This window comes from Ambystoma mexicanum, chromosome 1q (genome assembly GCF_040938575.1).
Source record: "Ambystoma mexicanum isolate Mex_15411 chromosome 1q, UKY_AmexF1_1, whole genome shotgun sequence".
Taxonomy (NCBI): Eukaryota; Metazoa; Chordata; class Amphibia; order Caudata; family Ambystomatidae; genus Ambystoma; species Ambystoma mexicanum.
Window position 1 is genome coordinate 221,455,514 of NC_090922.1, and position 18,077 is coordinate 221,473,590.

General features: G+C 45.0%; 1 protein-coding gene across 1 annotated transcript; it reads left to right on the plus strand.

Moving 5' to 3' along the window:
- Nucleotides 1-1,997: 1,997 nt before the first annotated feature.
- Nucleotides 1,998-16,410, plus strand: ATF5 (activating transcription factor 5). The gene is made up of 3 exons (XM_069637527.1): nt 1,998-2,145; nt 12,573-12,872; nt 13,364-16,410. Exons 2-3 carry the CDS (start codon nt 12,686-12,688, stop codon nt 14,161-14,163), a joined length of 987 nt encoding a protein of 328 aa, XP_069493628.1. The 5' UTR covers nt 1,998-2,145; nt 12,573-12,685; the 3' UTR covers nt 14,164-16,410.
- The last annotated feature ends 1,667 nt before the right edge of the window (nt 16,411-18,077 follow it).

The following is an 18,077-nucleotide window of genomic DNA, read 5'->3' on the forward strand; positions in this document are numbered from 1 at the left end:
GGAGTGAGAGAAGAGAGAAGTGGTGGAGGGGGCAGGGGAGGCTCCAGAGGTGTTGGCGTATGATGTGGTGTGGAAGTGAGAGAGGAAAGGATGGCTTGGGTTTTTGTGGTGAAGTGTGCAGCCAGTACCGAGCGAAGGTCCTAGGTGGGTGTGACAGAAGAGGAGGCTGCTGCAGGATTGGCCAGTTCCTTACAGACTTTGAAAAGTTTGGCTGTGTTGTTTGATGCCGTGGAGATGCAGGCTTGAATAAAGGCTTTTTTCTTGGTTTGGATGCAGTCGCTATTGCCTTTAAAGGAGGCGGCAGGCCAGTTTTGGGAGGGAGGGAAGCCTTTTCTAAAAGTAGCAGTGTTAAAAGATGTTGTGTTTTATCTCATTATGTATGCATGTGTGCAAGGAGTGTGTATGTAATGCATGTTTGAATGAGTGCGTGTGTATGGTGTATGGGGAGCTAGGTGCGCATGTAAATGAGTGAGTGAATGGGATGTTTATGTGAATGAACGTGTAATTGCGTGTGTGCATATATGTAATGCTGGGCTGCTACCATTTGATACTTGGGCCCCATGCCAGACAACCCTTGGGGTTGAACACATGGGATGGAGCCTCCAAGTTTGTCACGCCCAGTTTAGAAAGTGGCCCCTCCTATCACCAGTTAGCACCCCCACCCCCAAATTTAGGTTTGGTTGTGCCCCTGAACACAACACGGGTGCTCTTGGGCCTGGGCACTCCCCAGAAAAAGCCATCTGTGCTAAAAGTCAATATGCTTTCTTTGGGACCACCCCTTCCGCTCATCCGCCAGGGAAAATCCAAAGTCAGCTCCTCTGACCATGTGACATTTTAAGCAACTCCTTTATCTGAGAACCATGGGAATGGTAGTTCCCCTGGTTCATCTTTTGAACAGTTACTGTTTTAGAGTTGATGACGTTATCTTTGATTCAAGTTTGAGAAGCTAATTCGAGCCCCCTTTCTTGACACAGAATTCCAAGACACATTTTTTCAAACAAAACAACACGTTGCTTTATAATTAGCATCCTAAGGAGGGCTCGTAGGGAAAGTCCAAAACGTCACATCTAGTATATCTCGATGTCTTTGGAATGTCGCACACGTACAGACAGTCGAAATGTCACCTATTAACCTCTCCTCCAATGAACAGCCAGGGCCTCAGGTTCACGCCACCAATCGTTAGAAAGTGTGGGATCCACCCCTCCCCCCTTTTCACCCCACCCACCCCAGCGTCCGGCTGATGCAACTCGACTGCAATCAGCGTCTGACAGCGGACTGTACCAAATACTACCGAGCCCATGTATCGAGAGTCAAATTGCCATCCCTGCCGCCTTATAGAAGTCGGTAACCAGAATCTGTCTAGTCGGGCTGTACTAGATGTAAAGCAGGGTCAACAACTGCGGTGTGTTTCAGAAGGGAATACGCCTCACGTATTACGAGGCGACATATCTCACCCTATAGTGGACAGTACCATTACCAAGTATCACCTTACACCATAAAGCGGGTGGTACTATGACGAAAAATAGTTCCTTACCCGAGGACTGTCACTGCTATTGCCTGTTTTAACCAAAGTTCCTTCAACAAGCCCACGGTTTCTCTTTTCAGCACGGGACTTTATAGTAACCTTACGACCAGAATGCTGCCATGCTAACCTTCAGTATACACATTCGGCACAGCACCAAGATAAGTCTTTATAAAGATGGAAACGAGCTCTCCGACCCCCTGTATAAACACCGACTGTACCAAGCCAAACAAATTGCATAGACCTGCAAAGAGAAAATATAGAACGCCATCTCGTACAGCATGTTGTTTTGCGACAAGTGTGTCTGAGGGACACAAAACTCAGAAGTGGCGGATGAATACGCTTCAAGAAGTACGAGCTAGCTCGCACTGTAATAAGACGGCTGGTGTGCAGCCATCACGCGAGTTGGGCGGAGGGATCCGCGGTGACGTCAGACGGCGTGATATACACGCCCGGGTCCTGAGAGGGATTACTCATACTGTCATCTGATCAAGACTAAGACACATCATTGAGAGACCGCGCGCTCCTTCCACTGTATCCCAGTCATGGCTTTCTAGATCCGCACCGTGTCCGACAAGTGTGCGCTGCACTTGTGCTGCACTGACATCACCTGCCACCATGGAGTGAGTGCCTTGTTTATATATCGATTGGCTTAAAATGTGAAATGTTCATGCGGTTTGTGACATATGGATAACGGGTTGGGGTGTTTCTAGGTCGGGAAAGGATCCGGGACTATTCTAATGTTTGGTTGTAGCCCCTAAGCTTCTATTCGGGGTACAACCAACCTCTGTGCTACCTTAAAAGGTATTCGCCATTTTATGGCTGGACCCCTAACATTGTGTTAACTTGGCTTAAAAGTTGCATTGAGGTCAGTTGAAATGAATTTTGTTGGGTCATCGCGAGAACAGTCAGCTTTACATACTTAAAATGTGGATGGGGGCGCGTACGAACTATGTGTAAAGGACTTGGAAGTGGCTGCCAGGGGATAAAGTGCCGCAAAAAAGGTGTCGGTGTCATCGCTGTTTTTTGGTGTAATGGAGGGAGTGTTGACGCACCTGGCTGCTACTCTACGGTTGATATATTATGCCTTATCTTACTTACGAGAACTTCATCTGAGCCCTAGGGGTGTGTCCACTATACGCATTCAGCGCCCCATTCGCCTGAGCAGGCGGGTTCCACACTCTTTCCCCGTTGAACAGAGAAAGAGGGGAAGAGAATGAAACTTAAAAAATTGCCAATTCATATTACTCCTTGAATTATGACACCTCTGTGATACGTGTTAATGCCCCAGGTCCGGAAGTACTTCAGCGCAATGTTGGTTATGCAACAAAAGTACTATTATTAGGGACGGGGGACATATGTCCCGTGGGTACCCGCTTGTGGATATTGCCACGGATCTAACCAACAAGAAATGCCGCAAACGTCGACTCAAATGAGAATGTAAATGATATCCATTCTTAATGTGATTGTTATATTAAAAAACATTGCAAACCTACGTACACTTAAATGAGCTACTGTTTGTTATATTCACCTTTCCTACTCAATACGGTACGCGCATTCTCCCTAACCCGCAACATTGGATTTTAGTTTCACCCCTGAAGACAATTATCAGCTTATGCTTGAATTGAGTCATTATGAGTGCTGGAAACTAGGGGAACAAATTACTCTAGGAAACTTCTCTTCCTGAGGGGCGGGGCCCCATGCCAGGCCGCCCAACACAGTACCTCTCATGGGTTCCGATTAAAGCAAAGTGAATTTAGCAAGAAACACTTTTGCTGGAAGTTAAGACTGTCACTAAACTCACCCTGACGAAAAAAAATCTGTAAATTACAGGGCATATATACCAATTTTGACAGCTTCTGAATATGAGGTCTTGCGTTTGCTGTTTCTGAGTTTAATCTAAGTGCCAAGTCCTCTGAAGCGCGAGCAACTCATGCGAGAGAGCTCGGCCTCAGAACGGATCTGGGCCTCATGATAGAGCTGCAGGAGCACCGCTCTGTCTTGTTTCGGCCCGTGTCCCACCCTGGTCACCATGTACAGGCTAAGTACAGTAGGTGCCATATACAAACAGTCCCACCACAATCATTTTGTTAGCTAAAGACACGGAAGTTCCATCACAGAGTGCATTAAGTGACCTGCAGGCCTGTTTACTACTACACTGTATGCTTCCTCTCCCCCCACCCCCTAGGTGCGGGCTCCTCTGTTTAGTACCTCCTGTTCTTCTACCGCCCCTCCATGCTCGGTTTTTTTCAGCCCTGCAGAAAGCAGGTGCTGCAGGTGGCCCCATGGGATGTTGTTAAACGCGCTGGCTTGTTTTTCTCTCGCTGGTTATGTCTCATGGGCTCCCCTGCCCGGTTACTGCATACGTTTTCATGGAACAAAGAAAAAGGCCGTATGGGGAACTCGGGTGCATACCCCTGCAGTTGGGGCGGTCATCTCATGGAGTAAAATCTTAAAACATGCCATTTGCCCGTCTATCTGTAAACACATTTAACCCCGCCACTCGGGCACTGCTGGACAAGCCATAAAGTAATAACACATGAAGTCAGTCGGTACAGGCCGCCCCCACTGCTCCCATCATATTTCCAACTCTTATAGCTTACTTTTTGTTTGAATAACTGTGGCCAGACCAAGCTCTTGTGGCAAAACAAGGCCACAGTTTATTATTACATATTTACAACCATAAACATACATTCATTTTTAATAACCCAGACGACTGACGGCACTTTTTTTTGTTTAGTCTTATTCCTCATCGGCGCTCCTCTTATCCATATCCGATCCACTCTCTTTTTCTCCTCATCAACTCTTTACCAAGCATACTTCGATCTCACTCCCTGAACCCCCCACTCAGGGCGAAACACTTAGGCAGCCGCCGCTGTTGGGCTGCGGGGAACGCCATTATGCTTTCCTTTCCACCAGCCAACGCTGGCAGCTGACCACCATCCAGGGGGTGCACCTCTTTATCAGACCTTCCCTTATGTAGGGGCACCAAATGGGCCTCTGATGTCACCTGTGGAGGTGCGAAGATCCCCTTGCCCTCCAATGAGGGGATTACCCAGGGGAGGGGGCTCCCTGCGCGATTTCGCAGAGGAGCGGCCTTCCTCCTCTTCCTGTCCCCCAAGCTCCTGTTGCCCTAAGTTTCCTCTAACTCCGGGGTCACCATGCCGATGACCCCTTCTTCCTGCCACTTGTCCTGCGAAGGAGGCGGGGCAAGGGTGGGACTCGCGCAACTCCCCCCCCACCCCATGTTAAGCCCTGGCACCCTTAGCCCCATTGGGTCGCGCCATAGGCTTCTAAAAGCTTAGGGAGCTTGCGTGACCGCATGGATGTTGTGCAATTGAGGCTCAATTGTCAGAGGAACATCACACTTGCTGGTGGATTGTTCTGCCTAAGAAGTGAATAAGCAAGACCATGTCTTTTTTAGGACATATCAGCATTTGAGGCCACTAATGCATAATTAGCATTTTAGGTCTAATGGGGAACTCCCACACATAATCTCAAGGCTAAGGGAATGGGCAAAACCCTGGTAAGACTGGTATATTTTCCAGTTAATGTGCTTTCTATGTTCTTGCTGAATGCATGTCTGAGGCTGCTGTGATGTCATGAATGCCAAGATCATGAATAATGGCATTACTTTAAGGACCGGTCCCCCAGTTCAACCTGCTATTTCTTTGTATAAAAATGTAATAGCACATTTTTATCATTTAAGACTATGGTGTCGTTAAATAGACTAAATCAGGCATGCTAAATCAACATTTTTCTCAGGGTAAAGTATAAAAATAACTTGACCGGGTTTACTTCTGCAAGACCTTGTATCTAGTTACACGTGACCTGTGGTGCACGTGCCTTGCAATATGCCTGGTTATGATTGTACACAAGCGTGTCTTTGCTTAGGAGAGAGAACACAAACTAGGCCTTACTTTTTAGCCTGGCCTATGGTTGAGGTAGGATTTAATAATTGGCCAGAATGCGGTGTTCTACTCTGTTAATTTTTGGCCTGATTAGTTGGGCGAGAATATATTGTCCCTGGCCTTGGTGCAAAATCAATTACTAGTTTGCCACAATAGAGGAGGCCCACTGTATGGGAAAGCCATTTCAAGTATTTTGCTAGTTGGTACTACCTTTGCAGGCCAATGTGTGCACGCTAAAACCAGGCCAGCCACTGACTGGCAGGGGAGGTATCTCCAAATCTGGTTTTCATGATGTATATCAAACATGGCAAAAAGATTGACATTAAGACCTAAAATTCTGCGCTGCTTTCACAGTGGCGTCTACTGCACATTGACCTCAGACACCCCAAGCCTAGATTAATTGGCTGTGGCTGAATAGAGAATATTATTAGCGTGGTTTGCCGTTATGCATACGTGGAAGCACGCTCGTATTTTGCCTATGTTTGTCCCTGATTGAGCAAGTTACTTCCAGGCGGTTTGGTGGGGCTGTTCATAAGCTTGGCCCTTTTTGGGAAGGGCAGACTACGACACCTGACCCAGTTGGACAATACATGTTTCAAACCATTCCACTCTCTAGGTGCAGTACACCAGTGTTGCTGTAGGGGTGTCACGGTATTGGTTTTATGACGGTACGATAACCTTCTTGCCAAATGACGGTATATCATGGTTATCGCGGTATAGCAGGTGGAGTTAACTAATCTTAACAAATATTTTCTAAATGGTCATAAATTGTCAGATTCATCATCACAAACAAAACCAGGGCCAGAATTGGGCTTTTCAACATACTTTCCACTGAAATGCCCCCCCTTGCTTCCACCAAACACACGTGTGGAGAGGAGGGGGGCCGGAGGGAGGGAGCCCTGCTGCACTGGCAAAGCAAACTGAATAGCTTTTCTTAAGTGGTCATTTAGGCTTTTAGCTCCCCCACTGGCTACTGGTGAAGATGAACATGTGGCCATCTTGATAATCTGCATGCCACAGATCAATGGAGGCTGATGGTAGTATACACACACACACACACTCTCTCTCTCTCTCTTTACGTTACAGCCTTTAGTTTACTTGCGGGCCAAAAGGTGTTCAGCAATCACGGACATGTTTCCCTTTGGTATGGCAGCAGGGAATACCCGCAGAGATGAGTGAATTTCGCAGTGTGACTTATTATATGTAAATTCAATGATGGAACCAGGGAAATCCCCCATTGTCATATGTTTAGCAAACCTTATCCATTATAAATATATAAACCCCAAAGCCGCCATCCCAAAGTAAACCTTTTTCCTTCTTGGCACTGTATTTATTCTTCCTATTGCTAACATATTGATTTTATGTCAGGCACGTGTGGTTTATGGAATGGCATTAAAAACTGCTCCTGTAACTACTTGGCAGACGGCACATCCAACCGTGCAAGACCAAGACTGTGCAGCACTTGCTTACTGCAGCCTTTCCAAATCAGATTGAAAAGCACACTTAACGGTATAAACGGTATACCGGTATAAACAATGTGACGGTTATTATTGTTCAATTAAGTGGTTCACGGTATCTCTAACGCTGTACCGTTACACGTTACATCCCTACTCTACAGTTTGGATATGCATCCAACCGTGCAAGACCAAGACTGTGCAGCACTTGCTTACTGCAGCCTTTCCAAATCAGATTGAAAAGCACACTTAACGGTATAAACGGTATACCGGTATAAACAATGTGACGGTTATTATTGTTCAATTAAGTGGTTCACGGTATCTTTAACGGTATACCGTTACACGTTACATCCCTACTCTACAGTTTGGATATGCATGCCCAGAGTCTGGTTTCTGGCTGAACATGCACCTACCCGCTTCCTCCAAAACCCTTGTTTTACCTAGGCTGGGCGGTCCCTAATCTTGGCCCTTTTGTTGAGTTGGAAATTTAGTTTTGGACACTGGCCTACCATACTGCAATTCTGCAGATTTGGAAATATGTACCTACCTTACTCAACAGCGAGCTGGAAGCCATGAGCTGGCACCATGCTTGGACAGGTAACTCTCACTATCCACTTGGGCAGAATAGGTCTGTTCTCTATTCTGGAGGTGCACACAACTGTTGCTGGGAACATTTCAGCCACCATTTCACACAACTCCTTAACTCTGTGTGAGTAGGACTCCACCATTACAAAACTTTCCACAATAATGTAAGGTGACACTTTTCAAAAAGTTTCGAGGTCCTTTTGGGCAATTTTAAAGAGTCCCAAAACGTGGGTTTCCCATGTAGCTCAGCGGCAACGTGTTCGCCTTGGAAGCAAGACGATATGCAGCACCACCGGATCGATCCCCGGGTCGCGCTTATAAGCCTCTGGGTATTAAGCGCGTTATAAATAACCAATCATCAATGCATCATAGATACATTCTGGGTGGCCCAAACTGCTTTATGTCAAACCCTCCTTGAAGATCGCTCTTCTTGTCTGATGCGCAAATTCATCCAGCATTTTGTATTTAAGAGCCCTGACTTTTTAATTTTTTAAAAATAACTATTTCATTGTTTTTCGCCGGCTTTTTCTTAGGTGCTCTGTAAAAAATGTGCAAAGCTGTGCCGTACCCCACCAATAAGGAGGGTTGAGCGGTGGAATACGGCAATACATTTTTTTTCTGCCCTTAGACAACTTGCCAGCTCTTTTACATGGTGGGTATATTGCAGAGGGCTGAAATATGGTCCTAAAATGCTGTTTTGGCAGTGGGATCCAATTGCCCCGTATGCCACCAGCCAGGCCCATGGGCTTATGACTGGTCTAAGTCTTGTCTTGAGGCAACAGGCCTCTATTGGCCCATAAGGCACTGGTGATCTGGGGATCCCCAACAGGTGAAATTGGCTTCTTTGCCTGGAAGGGGGCGGGGCCAGCTATGGCACTGGCTTTGGTGATGTCCAGCAGACACTTCTGATGAGTATGAGGGGTCCAAGGCATGGGCTTTAACCATGGCCTGGGCAAAGGGCACACTTTGTGCTATGCCCAATTGATACCAAGTATGATGATGTCACTTTGTCACAGTTTTAAAAAATATATATATAACGGGGAAGATATTGTTCCAGCCCCAAAATGTGCTATTAATGGTTTCTAAAGCAGCCATAACTCTATCGTTATCTGTAAAATAACCATAATTCGTCCGTTGCCATGCACCGTTTATAATGCCACACATGTCCATACAAATCACATCGCCTCAATTACACTTAATATAGGACTGTTGCAATGCAAAAGAGCTCATGAAAAAGGAGTACCCGGAACTGGTTGGGGTAATTTTCATTTTGATGTCACTGATGGGCAGCACAAAAAAGCACAACTGTAAAAAAAGAATTAGAAAACTGGATTCCCCGAGGCTATCAGCAAAAAAGAGCACGATATTGCAGGGCGTGGCTGAGGTATAGTTGTAGTGCATTGTGGTTATACAAAGGCGATGGTAATAATGCATTTTGGCTCCGTAATAGGGCAGCACTATTTTAAACAAAGCTTTATCAACCCAAGACAGACCACTCCCGAGAATGCAACAACCACGCAGGTTTAGTTTTAGCAAGCATCAATCAACGCGGCTGAAAAAACGCTATATCTTGAATGTGAGAGTAGGTTTGGCCATTTCCGCTGCCCGCCCCAACTCGAACTATAGTGTATAAAGAAAAATGTGAGGTGTTAAAGTATCTTAGTCACTGGCATTGCTGTGGGCAACCTTCCACACCATTGTTTTATTAGCTTGTCTGCGCCATTGCAGATGGGGACCAGCCATATGCAAACCAGTCTTAGTCCTGGCACCAATGGGAGTAATGCATACTGCTAGACCACATCCCATCTGCTTGGAAACACTAGAAACCCCAGACATCCTTCAGCCTTGTTGGGCCTCACCATTGAGGGTCAGGCGGGTTCCCCAAGGGACCCACGGCCTGGCACACCCCCTTCACTAAGGCAGACAAAATATAACCATTATGAAATATAACTTTTTACAACTGTTGTTCATTGCTAATTGAATATTTGTAAAGTTGCAATTGCAACTAAATCAAATAAAGTATATTAAAATAACACAATAAAACCATTGTGTGGCCAGAACACTGCCTGTGGTTAAAATTTACTTCATAACCGTCCAGCCATCACCTTTCTGGTTACAGCACCATCTAGTAGCCATCTCTGGAATTTCCTCGTGTCTCGTTGGTCTTAATATTCATTTAAAACATGGTGGGCCTCAAGTAGGGTGGTAAGGGTTAACGGTCACCGGTAACGAGACTGGTGCCGTTAAACCCTTGCTGCCCTACGAGTTCCCGTTGCGGGTCCTTCCTTAACGCCTGCTTTTAGCTGGCGTTAAAGGCGGGACCCGCAAAGAGACTCTGGGGTCAATAACGGCATTATTGCCGCCTTCCCATTGAGTCCTATGGGGGCTCGAATGGGGAATGGGCCTGGTGAATGGGGAATTACCGGTCCCTCGGAATGGACCGGTAATTACTCCATTCACCAGGCCAGACTTTGGACGAGTTCGGAGGCAGCCATGCCGCAAATAGCAGCGTGGTTACCTCCGAACTCGGAATGAGGCCCGGTGTCTTGAAAAGAGACCTCTACACGCAGTAGTTGCCTAACCTAGTTGGGGCAATTCTGTGAGAAGGTACCCTACAAGAACCAGGTAATGCGGTTAAGTGTGAGGTAGGATATGGAAAGGGAACAATACCAGCAAACGGGACTATGGAGATGTATATATGCTGCTAGTAGTGCAGGAGTGTGCACGGGTCGATTGAGATGTGCAAAACTGGTGTAAGGGCCCCTTCAAGGAGGAGGAGATGGCGCTTTAGAGCAGACCTGTATATATGACGGTTGGTTAGGTTTTTGATTTAGTGGGCTGGAGTTCAGTTTATTTGGAGACTTCCATGTCTGTTATAAGAACCCACCTTTTCCACCCAAAAACAAGCAACAAATATGTTCAGACCCATTCTGAGGTGGAGTTTAGTTCACAACTTGTGGCAGGACACAAGACTGCCAGCCACAGGCACACATTAGTGGGTGACATCAGGCATAGACAGGCAAATGGATACTGTTGTGATACCATACAGAAAAAACCCTGCAGTAGTTAAAGATCAACACGTTACCTTTTGGAAACCCTGCCATGTCTCTTACTCGTCTCCCTGGTTCCCACATCTCCCAGATTCGAAAATAGCCACATGGGTTGATGCCCGGTTGTAGAGATGGGGAGGCATTGAAGGGTGTGATCAATGAAACCAACGGGTCAGCTCCAAATTTCCCTAAAAAAATAAAGAAAGATTAGTGTGAAGACCAAGCATAGGACACGCTACACAGGTGGTATCTGGTGTTCTTATCTCTATTGTTTATCAGTCAGGTCTGCAGCTGATGGTGCAAGACGCTTACCTGTGCACCACTATCTTGATTGCGGCACAATACCTTCTGTGGGGCTTACAGAGACATAACTTCATTGCGACCCTGCCGGTCCGGAAACAAGGGTGCCGGTAAGCTTACCGCACCCTTGTTTCTGGACCGACAAATTATAAGTTACCCTGCTGGGGCCACTGCGCCCTACTGGTCTGACCCTGCCGGGCGCAGCGGTCACGGTAGGCAGACTGATCACGGAAGCACTGACACAGTTACTAACGGTGCCAGTGCTTCCGTGAACCCAGGTCTCCACGGGAATGAGGAACAACATTTACCGGCCCCTAGCTTGCCGGTCCGACGGGACTCAATGTCCCGGTGGCACCGGCAAGCTAGGTGCCGGTAAAATGTCATGAGTCTGGCAGCAACCCGTACTGGACCTTAAATCCTATTATGCACTTAATTTCTAAAATAAGTTCCAGTCCTATCTGGACACTACTATACGTAAAGCACCTAGGCCTGAACCTGTGGAGAGCCCTTAAGTCAGTCAGTCTGCAACCAGCCAGTTGAAGATAAAAACTAAAGTGAGCAGACAATGCCGTCTCATTTCATAAACCCCCCCTCATATCCAGTGGTTTGTTTTTACATTCTTTTTTTAGTAGTATATTAATCATACAACTATCACTTTCTTTTTATACATTCATAGAGATGTAAAGGATGGCAGTTGACAAGTAATAAGATAAAATGAGTTGGAGAATATTAACATAAAATAACAATGATGGATAGTACAAAATACATATATGCCGTGATAATCTACAGATAATCTTTCAAGAACTTTCTCAACTTCATACCAGAATCAAGTTATACATCTTCTCCCTCCATAATCATAATTCATTTATGCCATCAAATATTATCAACGTATTGTACACACATTCTAAAGGTGTTGGGCACTTTTAAATTGCTCAGTCCTACTTATTTCCTGCAATTTCAATCAATTTTAATTCACTGGTAATCTCTCGTATAGGCATGATGTTAAATTTAATTCTCCTACAGTCTCGACTTTTCGGTTTCTTTGTAAATTCGTTGACAATACTTGGGTAGTTTTTCCCAGTATTGGCACAAAGGCCAATCAGATTTTTCTCATATTCATCAACCCTGGACAGTATTTGAATACGGGCCTTTACAGCTGTTTTGAGCCAGTCATCGCATTTAATGTATAGATTTGACTCCATTATTGGCCATGTAGCCGCAGGTTACCAATTTTAATACCTCTATAGCGTACATTTTTAGTAGGGTATCCCACTGTGTTCTAATACATCAGAAAATGAGGGGCAGCCGTCAGACATTTCCTTTCCTGTGTAAGTTAAGTTGATGCTTAATATAGTTAAACCTCCTACATCCTATTCAAAACAAGTTATAATTGGCAAACCCGTCCCTTCAGCTGCCCCCTCCTCTATAATTGTCTCATTGAGGCATTACGTACAGTGAAATGGCACGGGGAGTCGGCAAGGCTCCTGGTAGAGGTTGGTGTCAAGCAAACCAGTGTCATCTAGGATACAAGGGGCTGAATTGTTGCCCAGGAATGTCGATCCTTAAAGTGCATAGTGGTATGCATTGCGTGAAAAAGGGTGTGTACCTGTGGGCTGGTCATGCCAGGCGGATAGGAGTACGTGTTTGTGGGGTTTGGTGTATTCAGTGGCGTGAGGACCAATAATAGTTTGTTGTTTGGTGTGCGCTGCTTGTGCCATTTACTCGGTAAACATGGTCTTACCTATTGCAGGTCATTCAGCTCATCCTTTGCCCCTGCCGCCGCCGCCACCTACAGCAGGAATCGTGCCTCCAAGTTGTCGTCTGGGGCCTCCAATTCTCCATTTGGCGCAGACCTGAATCACAATGGCCACAATGTCTCACCTCATGGCCCTAAACTTCGACCTGGACATGTCTATGTTGCCAGTTAGCGCTCTCCCCTGGCGGGCGGAGCTCCTGAAGTTTCCTGCACATGGAATGCACTATGAACATCTGGCAGTACCCATGGAGGAAGTGGAGCACCCCCATGGGGTGGAGTCGGGGGGCTTGGCAGGTAAGTTGTTTTTAGAAAGGCTTTAAAGAGATGAAATCTAGTAGTTGAGAATGCCCAGTGCAATGTTGCTGTCTTTCATGTAGTAAGTGTAATGTTGTCCAACGCTGGGGAAGCCTGGTGTAGAAGGAAACCCTGATACTCGGTTAGTCGTCGAAGATTGCATGTCCATCCAAGTCTTTGACCATGAAAATGGGTAATGCAGAGGTTTGGCAGCGGCCAGAGATAAGCTATGTGCAATGCCTCTACATCTAGTGTTATATTGAGGCATATAATTATGGGGGTAATGAAGTCTTCAACAATCATTGGAATCAGCTTAGACATAACACTTTTCTTAATTCAATAAGAAGCAATCTCATGGGACATGATTTACAAAAATTAAAATCCAACTTGTTCAAGGCTGGGAACAGGGGCCCAGTACCCACTTATGTATGAGGATGAAGTGTTGGTGATATTATCCTGATGCAAGCTCTTTTTTTCCTTTGGTTTCACAGGCGATGGATTCACAGACTGGATGACTGAGAGAGTGGACATTTCTACTTTCCTTCCAGCAACAATGGACCCATCCCTATCAAACCCCCAGGCTCCAGACCTGGAGACCATGACCACGCTTCTGAAAAAGGAGCTGGAACAGATGGAGGATTACTTTCTAGAGGAGTCACTCTCCCCAGGTCTACCAATGGTGCCAGATCAAGTGGCACCCAGCACCCCACCATCTGGGGAGATCCACTTCCAGTTCCCTAGCCATGAGCCCGTTCCAGGAGGAAGACATGGGGAATTCCAGGCCTTGATGGCGGTGGTGGAGGCAACTGCTTCAGCAGTTGCTTGTACTACTGCTCCGCTGGAAACCTTAGATTCTGGCTGCCTGGACCTCCTGAACCTTTACTGCAATGTTCCTGGTGAATTCCAAAGAGAAGATCTGCAGGACTTCAGCGATCTCAGCAACCATGGCGACACCGACCCGCCAGCACAAACCAAGAGAGGGATCCACTGGCCAACGCCTTATGACCGCATGAGCAGTTCAGACACTTGTAGCGTTGCCAGCACATCCTCTACCCCACAGAAAGGGGACCGCAAGCAGAAGAAGAGAGACCAGAACAAGACAGCAGCCCTGAGATACCGCCAGCGGAAACGGGCTGAATATGATGCCCTGGATGAGGAGTGCCAGGGCTTAGAGGTCCGCAATCGTGAACTGAAAGAAAAGTCAGACTCTATCGAGCGAGAGATACAATATGTGAAAGACCTCCTGATCGAGGTGTACAAAGCCAGGAGCCAGAGACTCCGGAATAACTAGGCTTTGGAAAGATTCTACACAGATGTATGTGCTGAGAGGAGAAAGGGGATGGGGAAGCTGGGGATATGGTGGCAAAAAATGCTTCATCTCTTACACCTGTTTTTATTAGTAAATTGCCACCAATTGTGATTGATGCAAGAGGATGGTTTGGAGGTTTCTAAAATCACCACCAATGAATCCCCACTGAAAAATGGCTGGTAATGGTTGTGCATTTCTTGTTTGTTTTTCTAAAGCACAATAATTCTTAGCTCACTCCCCCTTCCCCTGAATGTTTAGTTGTGCTGTATTTTCTTCCTGTATATTAAGCAAGACATTTCATTTTTACAACATTATCCTGTAACAATGAAGAAAAAATGCAGTAGTAGCCCGCTGATTTGCCCAGGAGGAAGATGGGACTGAATTTGTAAGTGAATAGAATGTAATAAGCTGAAGAAGCAGTGTGTGCAATTTGAGAAGCATAGTCTTCTGTTGAGTCTTTGTGCCCGCCCCCCCCCAAGCAGGTCATTCAACTACTGTTAATTTCATTGATGTGAAAGAGCTCCATTTAGTTGCGAAAACCTAAATACAGCCCATACACGGAAGGTTGCACATACCTCTCTGGCCAGGTTTGATGTGCTAGGATGTGACCGTGGTTGTCCACAACCTCTTTGCCCAGGGTGGAGTTACCAGCCGTTCTTTACAATTGAGATGGCCTTATCGTTTTTGTAAAAAGTTTTGGTACGGTGTGTGGAAGTAAACGGCTCACGATGCTATCACATGCACAACACTGCATTTTTGATCGGCACAACCTTTCATTTTGAAAAGCACTACAATGTGAAGAATTGCATTTTGTCTGGACGTTGTCGATTAAGAATGCCTGTTTGTGTAACCTCATCCTATGGTCTACGATAGGATGCAAAACACAGTTTCAGCTTTTTGTGTTGGCAATTCCGAAAAGCCACTCTCACTTTGTAGAAATTCTCTGTCGCGCTATATATGCACACGACAGATCTTTGCACTCAAATCATTTTAGCCCCAGGTAATTTGCGATCATGTGTTTTTTTTTTCTCTTAAATGCACACGTACAATTGCTTGGGGTTTATTCAGAGATGTCTGTTATGAACGTGCCTTGCAGGTACATTTTCACCCCCACATTACCTTTTTGCGTAAAGCTTGAACCAGCTTTACTTCAGCAACACTAGTATATTGTAACCGTGGTATTTTTCAGGGTTGACCACAGACCAAAATAAATAAAAAGAAACCTTAGCTGTTAGTATTGTCAGTAGTGCATACTGGTGGCACTGCAGACCAGGTGGCCTTGGTTGTACGTAAAACATTTAAAAAAAAAAATAGACATTGTAAACATCTGAGGAGAAACACCTTGGGCCCCCTCCGCCCCGGTCAAATAAAACATCCCTGCCAGATGGCACATTCAAAGTTGTGCTGTTTGGCTATGTCCTGCCTAGCAGAATAGAAGTTATTTATTGAAGGACAGACCCCGAACTCTGCAGGTTCTTTGCAAGATTTGCAGAATTGGTCGTGCCAATAGGCTACTGACTGGTTTAAAATAGCCCTATAAGTTCAGGTGTCTTGATTTTTAAATGACAAGTGGTGGATTTGCAAAGAATATGAGGTCACTAAAGGCATACACAACAATGTATTGTACTTTTTAAAATGTGTGTAGGTTGGTGAGAATGTTGGCACAGTGGCGGAGCAACACAGATGCTAATTTTCGGAGGAGGGGGTGGTTTCATACTTGGCTACTTACTTGGACAGGAGCTTTATAAGTTGTTGTATGTAGAATTTTATACGGTCTGTCTTTCTGCACCTTTTAAGGATAGGACATAATCTTGTTTTTTTTTTTAAACTATATGTATTCGCTATATATGATTATGGCAAAATAGCCACTTTTTTTCATGGACACCAGCAGTTTTCCGAATTTTTCAAACCTCAAGGTAAGCACTAGTAGAATATTTCTGAGAAATAAAGCTTGTTATATTTATTAGAAAATGAATTGCAGGGCCCATACTGGTAAATTTAACAGTTGATGTGCTAAGCAAGTTGGAAGGACTCGGACATGGGCCTGGAAAGACGTTGGCATGCAGCGTGACCTTTCAGAGAAACATTGTTTCTGTATCTCCTTGGGGCCATTACACAAGGAGTCAGTGTGCTATTTTTGTCGATGATCGAGTAAATGTTTTTCTTGGAGAGAAGGGTTTTTATAGTGTAATGTAGTGAAAGTTCAATAAAGTTTTTTTCTGAATTGTGTATTTGTTTGTGCGCTCTTGCATATCCCCGGTTAATTTATCAAATACTGAAATAAAAAACTGCGTCAGAACAATGAGATCTATACTTCAAACTGGAAAACATGTTAAATCTGTCTCATATTGAGGATTATCCTGTTTTGCCCTTTGATTTATCAAAGTAAGACATGAGAGATGTTGGTTGAAACCCTATAATCCGACGGAAATTCAAATGTAAGGAATTAGTTTTGTTTTAAGATTTGACCTGGGACAATTTCTTCCTCTTGGAATGCTTTAACGCTTGTGTAGCTACCAATTGTACTCGGGTGTCTTTGCTTTATGAAGCTTAAAAATATAAAACGTGAGTGGGAGCTTTTGTGTTTAATCGACAACCTGGGGTATAGCACTGCTGTGTGGAGCGCAACGCAGTACATCTAAAACTCAACAGGGAAAGCAATCAGAAAGATATTCCTCATTTAAGACAGTTTAGGATTTGCTTAAATTACTTTTAGATCGTTAGCGTAGCTATCTTCCATGGTCCCTTTGCTTCAAACCATTTATGTTATTCAGTGTCCATATAGTAGTTCACCCACCTCATTCAATCTGTTAATAACCTAGCCAATTGGATAATGGGGGCAGCTAAGCCCCCACGTATGAGAGAAAATGCTGGCGAATTATACTGATGTTTAGGGGCCTTGCCTTTCTTCAGCATTGGATCACAGTTTACTTTTTTAAAGTAAAATACCAAGCAGTAATGGATTTCTTGGCAGGAGGCAATAGAGTTCCTTCATCTTAAGACATTTGTCGGGAGAGCTATGCCAATTTACACGTGTCTGTCTAGAAATGGATGGGGTCGCTTTCCTGCAGACTTTCCTTTGGCGCATTACCAAAGGAGGTGCAATGTGCATAGTTAGCCCTCGTAAAACAAGACTGTGTTCTGTCCAGTAAAAGCACGTTTGATTTCTGGAAGCATTACTTTATATAAAGCCGACAATTCAGCAGTCTTTGTCCTTTTCGTAAAACGACAGCCTCACGTTGCATTACCATGGGCAAACAAAACGACACATTATGTTATTGTGTAATGCTCTCTAAGCTGAAGACAATGTGTAACGGATTGCCACAATATGCAACACCCGCATCTGCCTATCCTTTCTCCCCTCCTTATCTTGTTTTTGTTGGCTATGGCAGCCCCCCAGCCCCCTCTTTGCCTTAGGAATTACCTTGTGGTTCCTTGATTTGTTAGGTTTCATTCTCTTCTGAAAGGTATTTGATAATGCTCTTCCTCTCAGATCTGAATGTTAATGTTACATTTCTTAAAATATAGGGTACTCAAACTACTGATACTTGTACAGTCAAGTTATTCATAGAATTGCAGAATCTGCCTACACATGTTTCGAGCACTAACTCATAATTGTGGTGGATTAATCCTTAACTACTAATCAACCATACCCTTTTCCACGCCCTGCTTGGTCCTATGAATTATGACAAATGAAAATTCATTCTAATTCCAACTAGTTCTTTGTTTTACTGGAAGTAATCCATCTCTGGCTGTGGCGTTTATGTATGATACTGGATAAATCAAGTGCAGAACAGATATGTCATGAGCACACATATCCATTGTTGCACCCAGTGCACACACAGCCTTTCGTTTAAAAAAAAAATCAACCACTCCTAACCTGAAGCCACCCCCCC

Coding starts and splice junctions, on each gene's coding strand:
- ATF5 (XM_069637527.1), top strand. CDS start 12,686: ATGGCCACAATGTCTCACCTCATGGCCCTAAACTTCGACCTGGACATG. Junction 12,873..13,363: donor GGAGTCGGGGGGCTTGGCAG/GTAAGTTGTTTT, acceptor TTGGTTTCACAG/GCGATGGATTCACAGACTGG.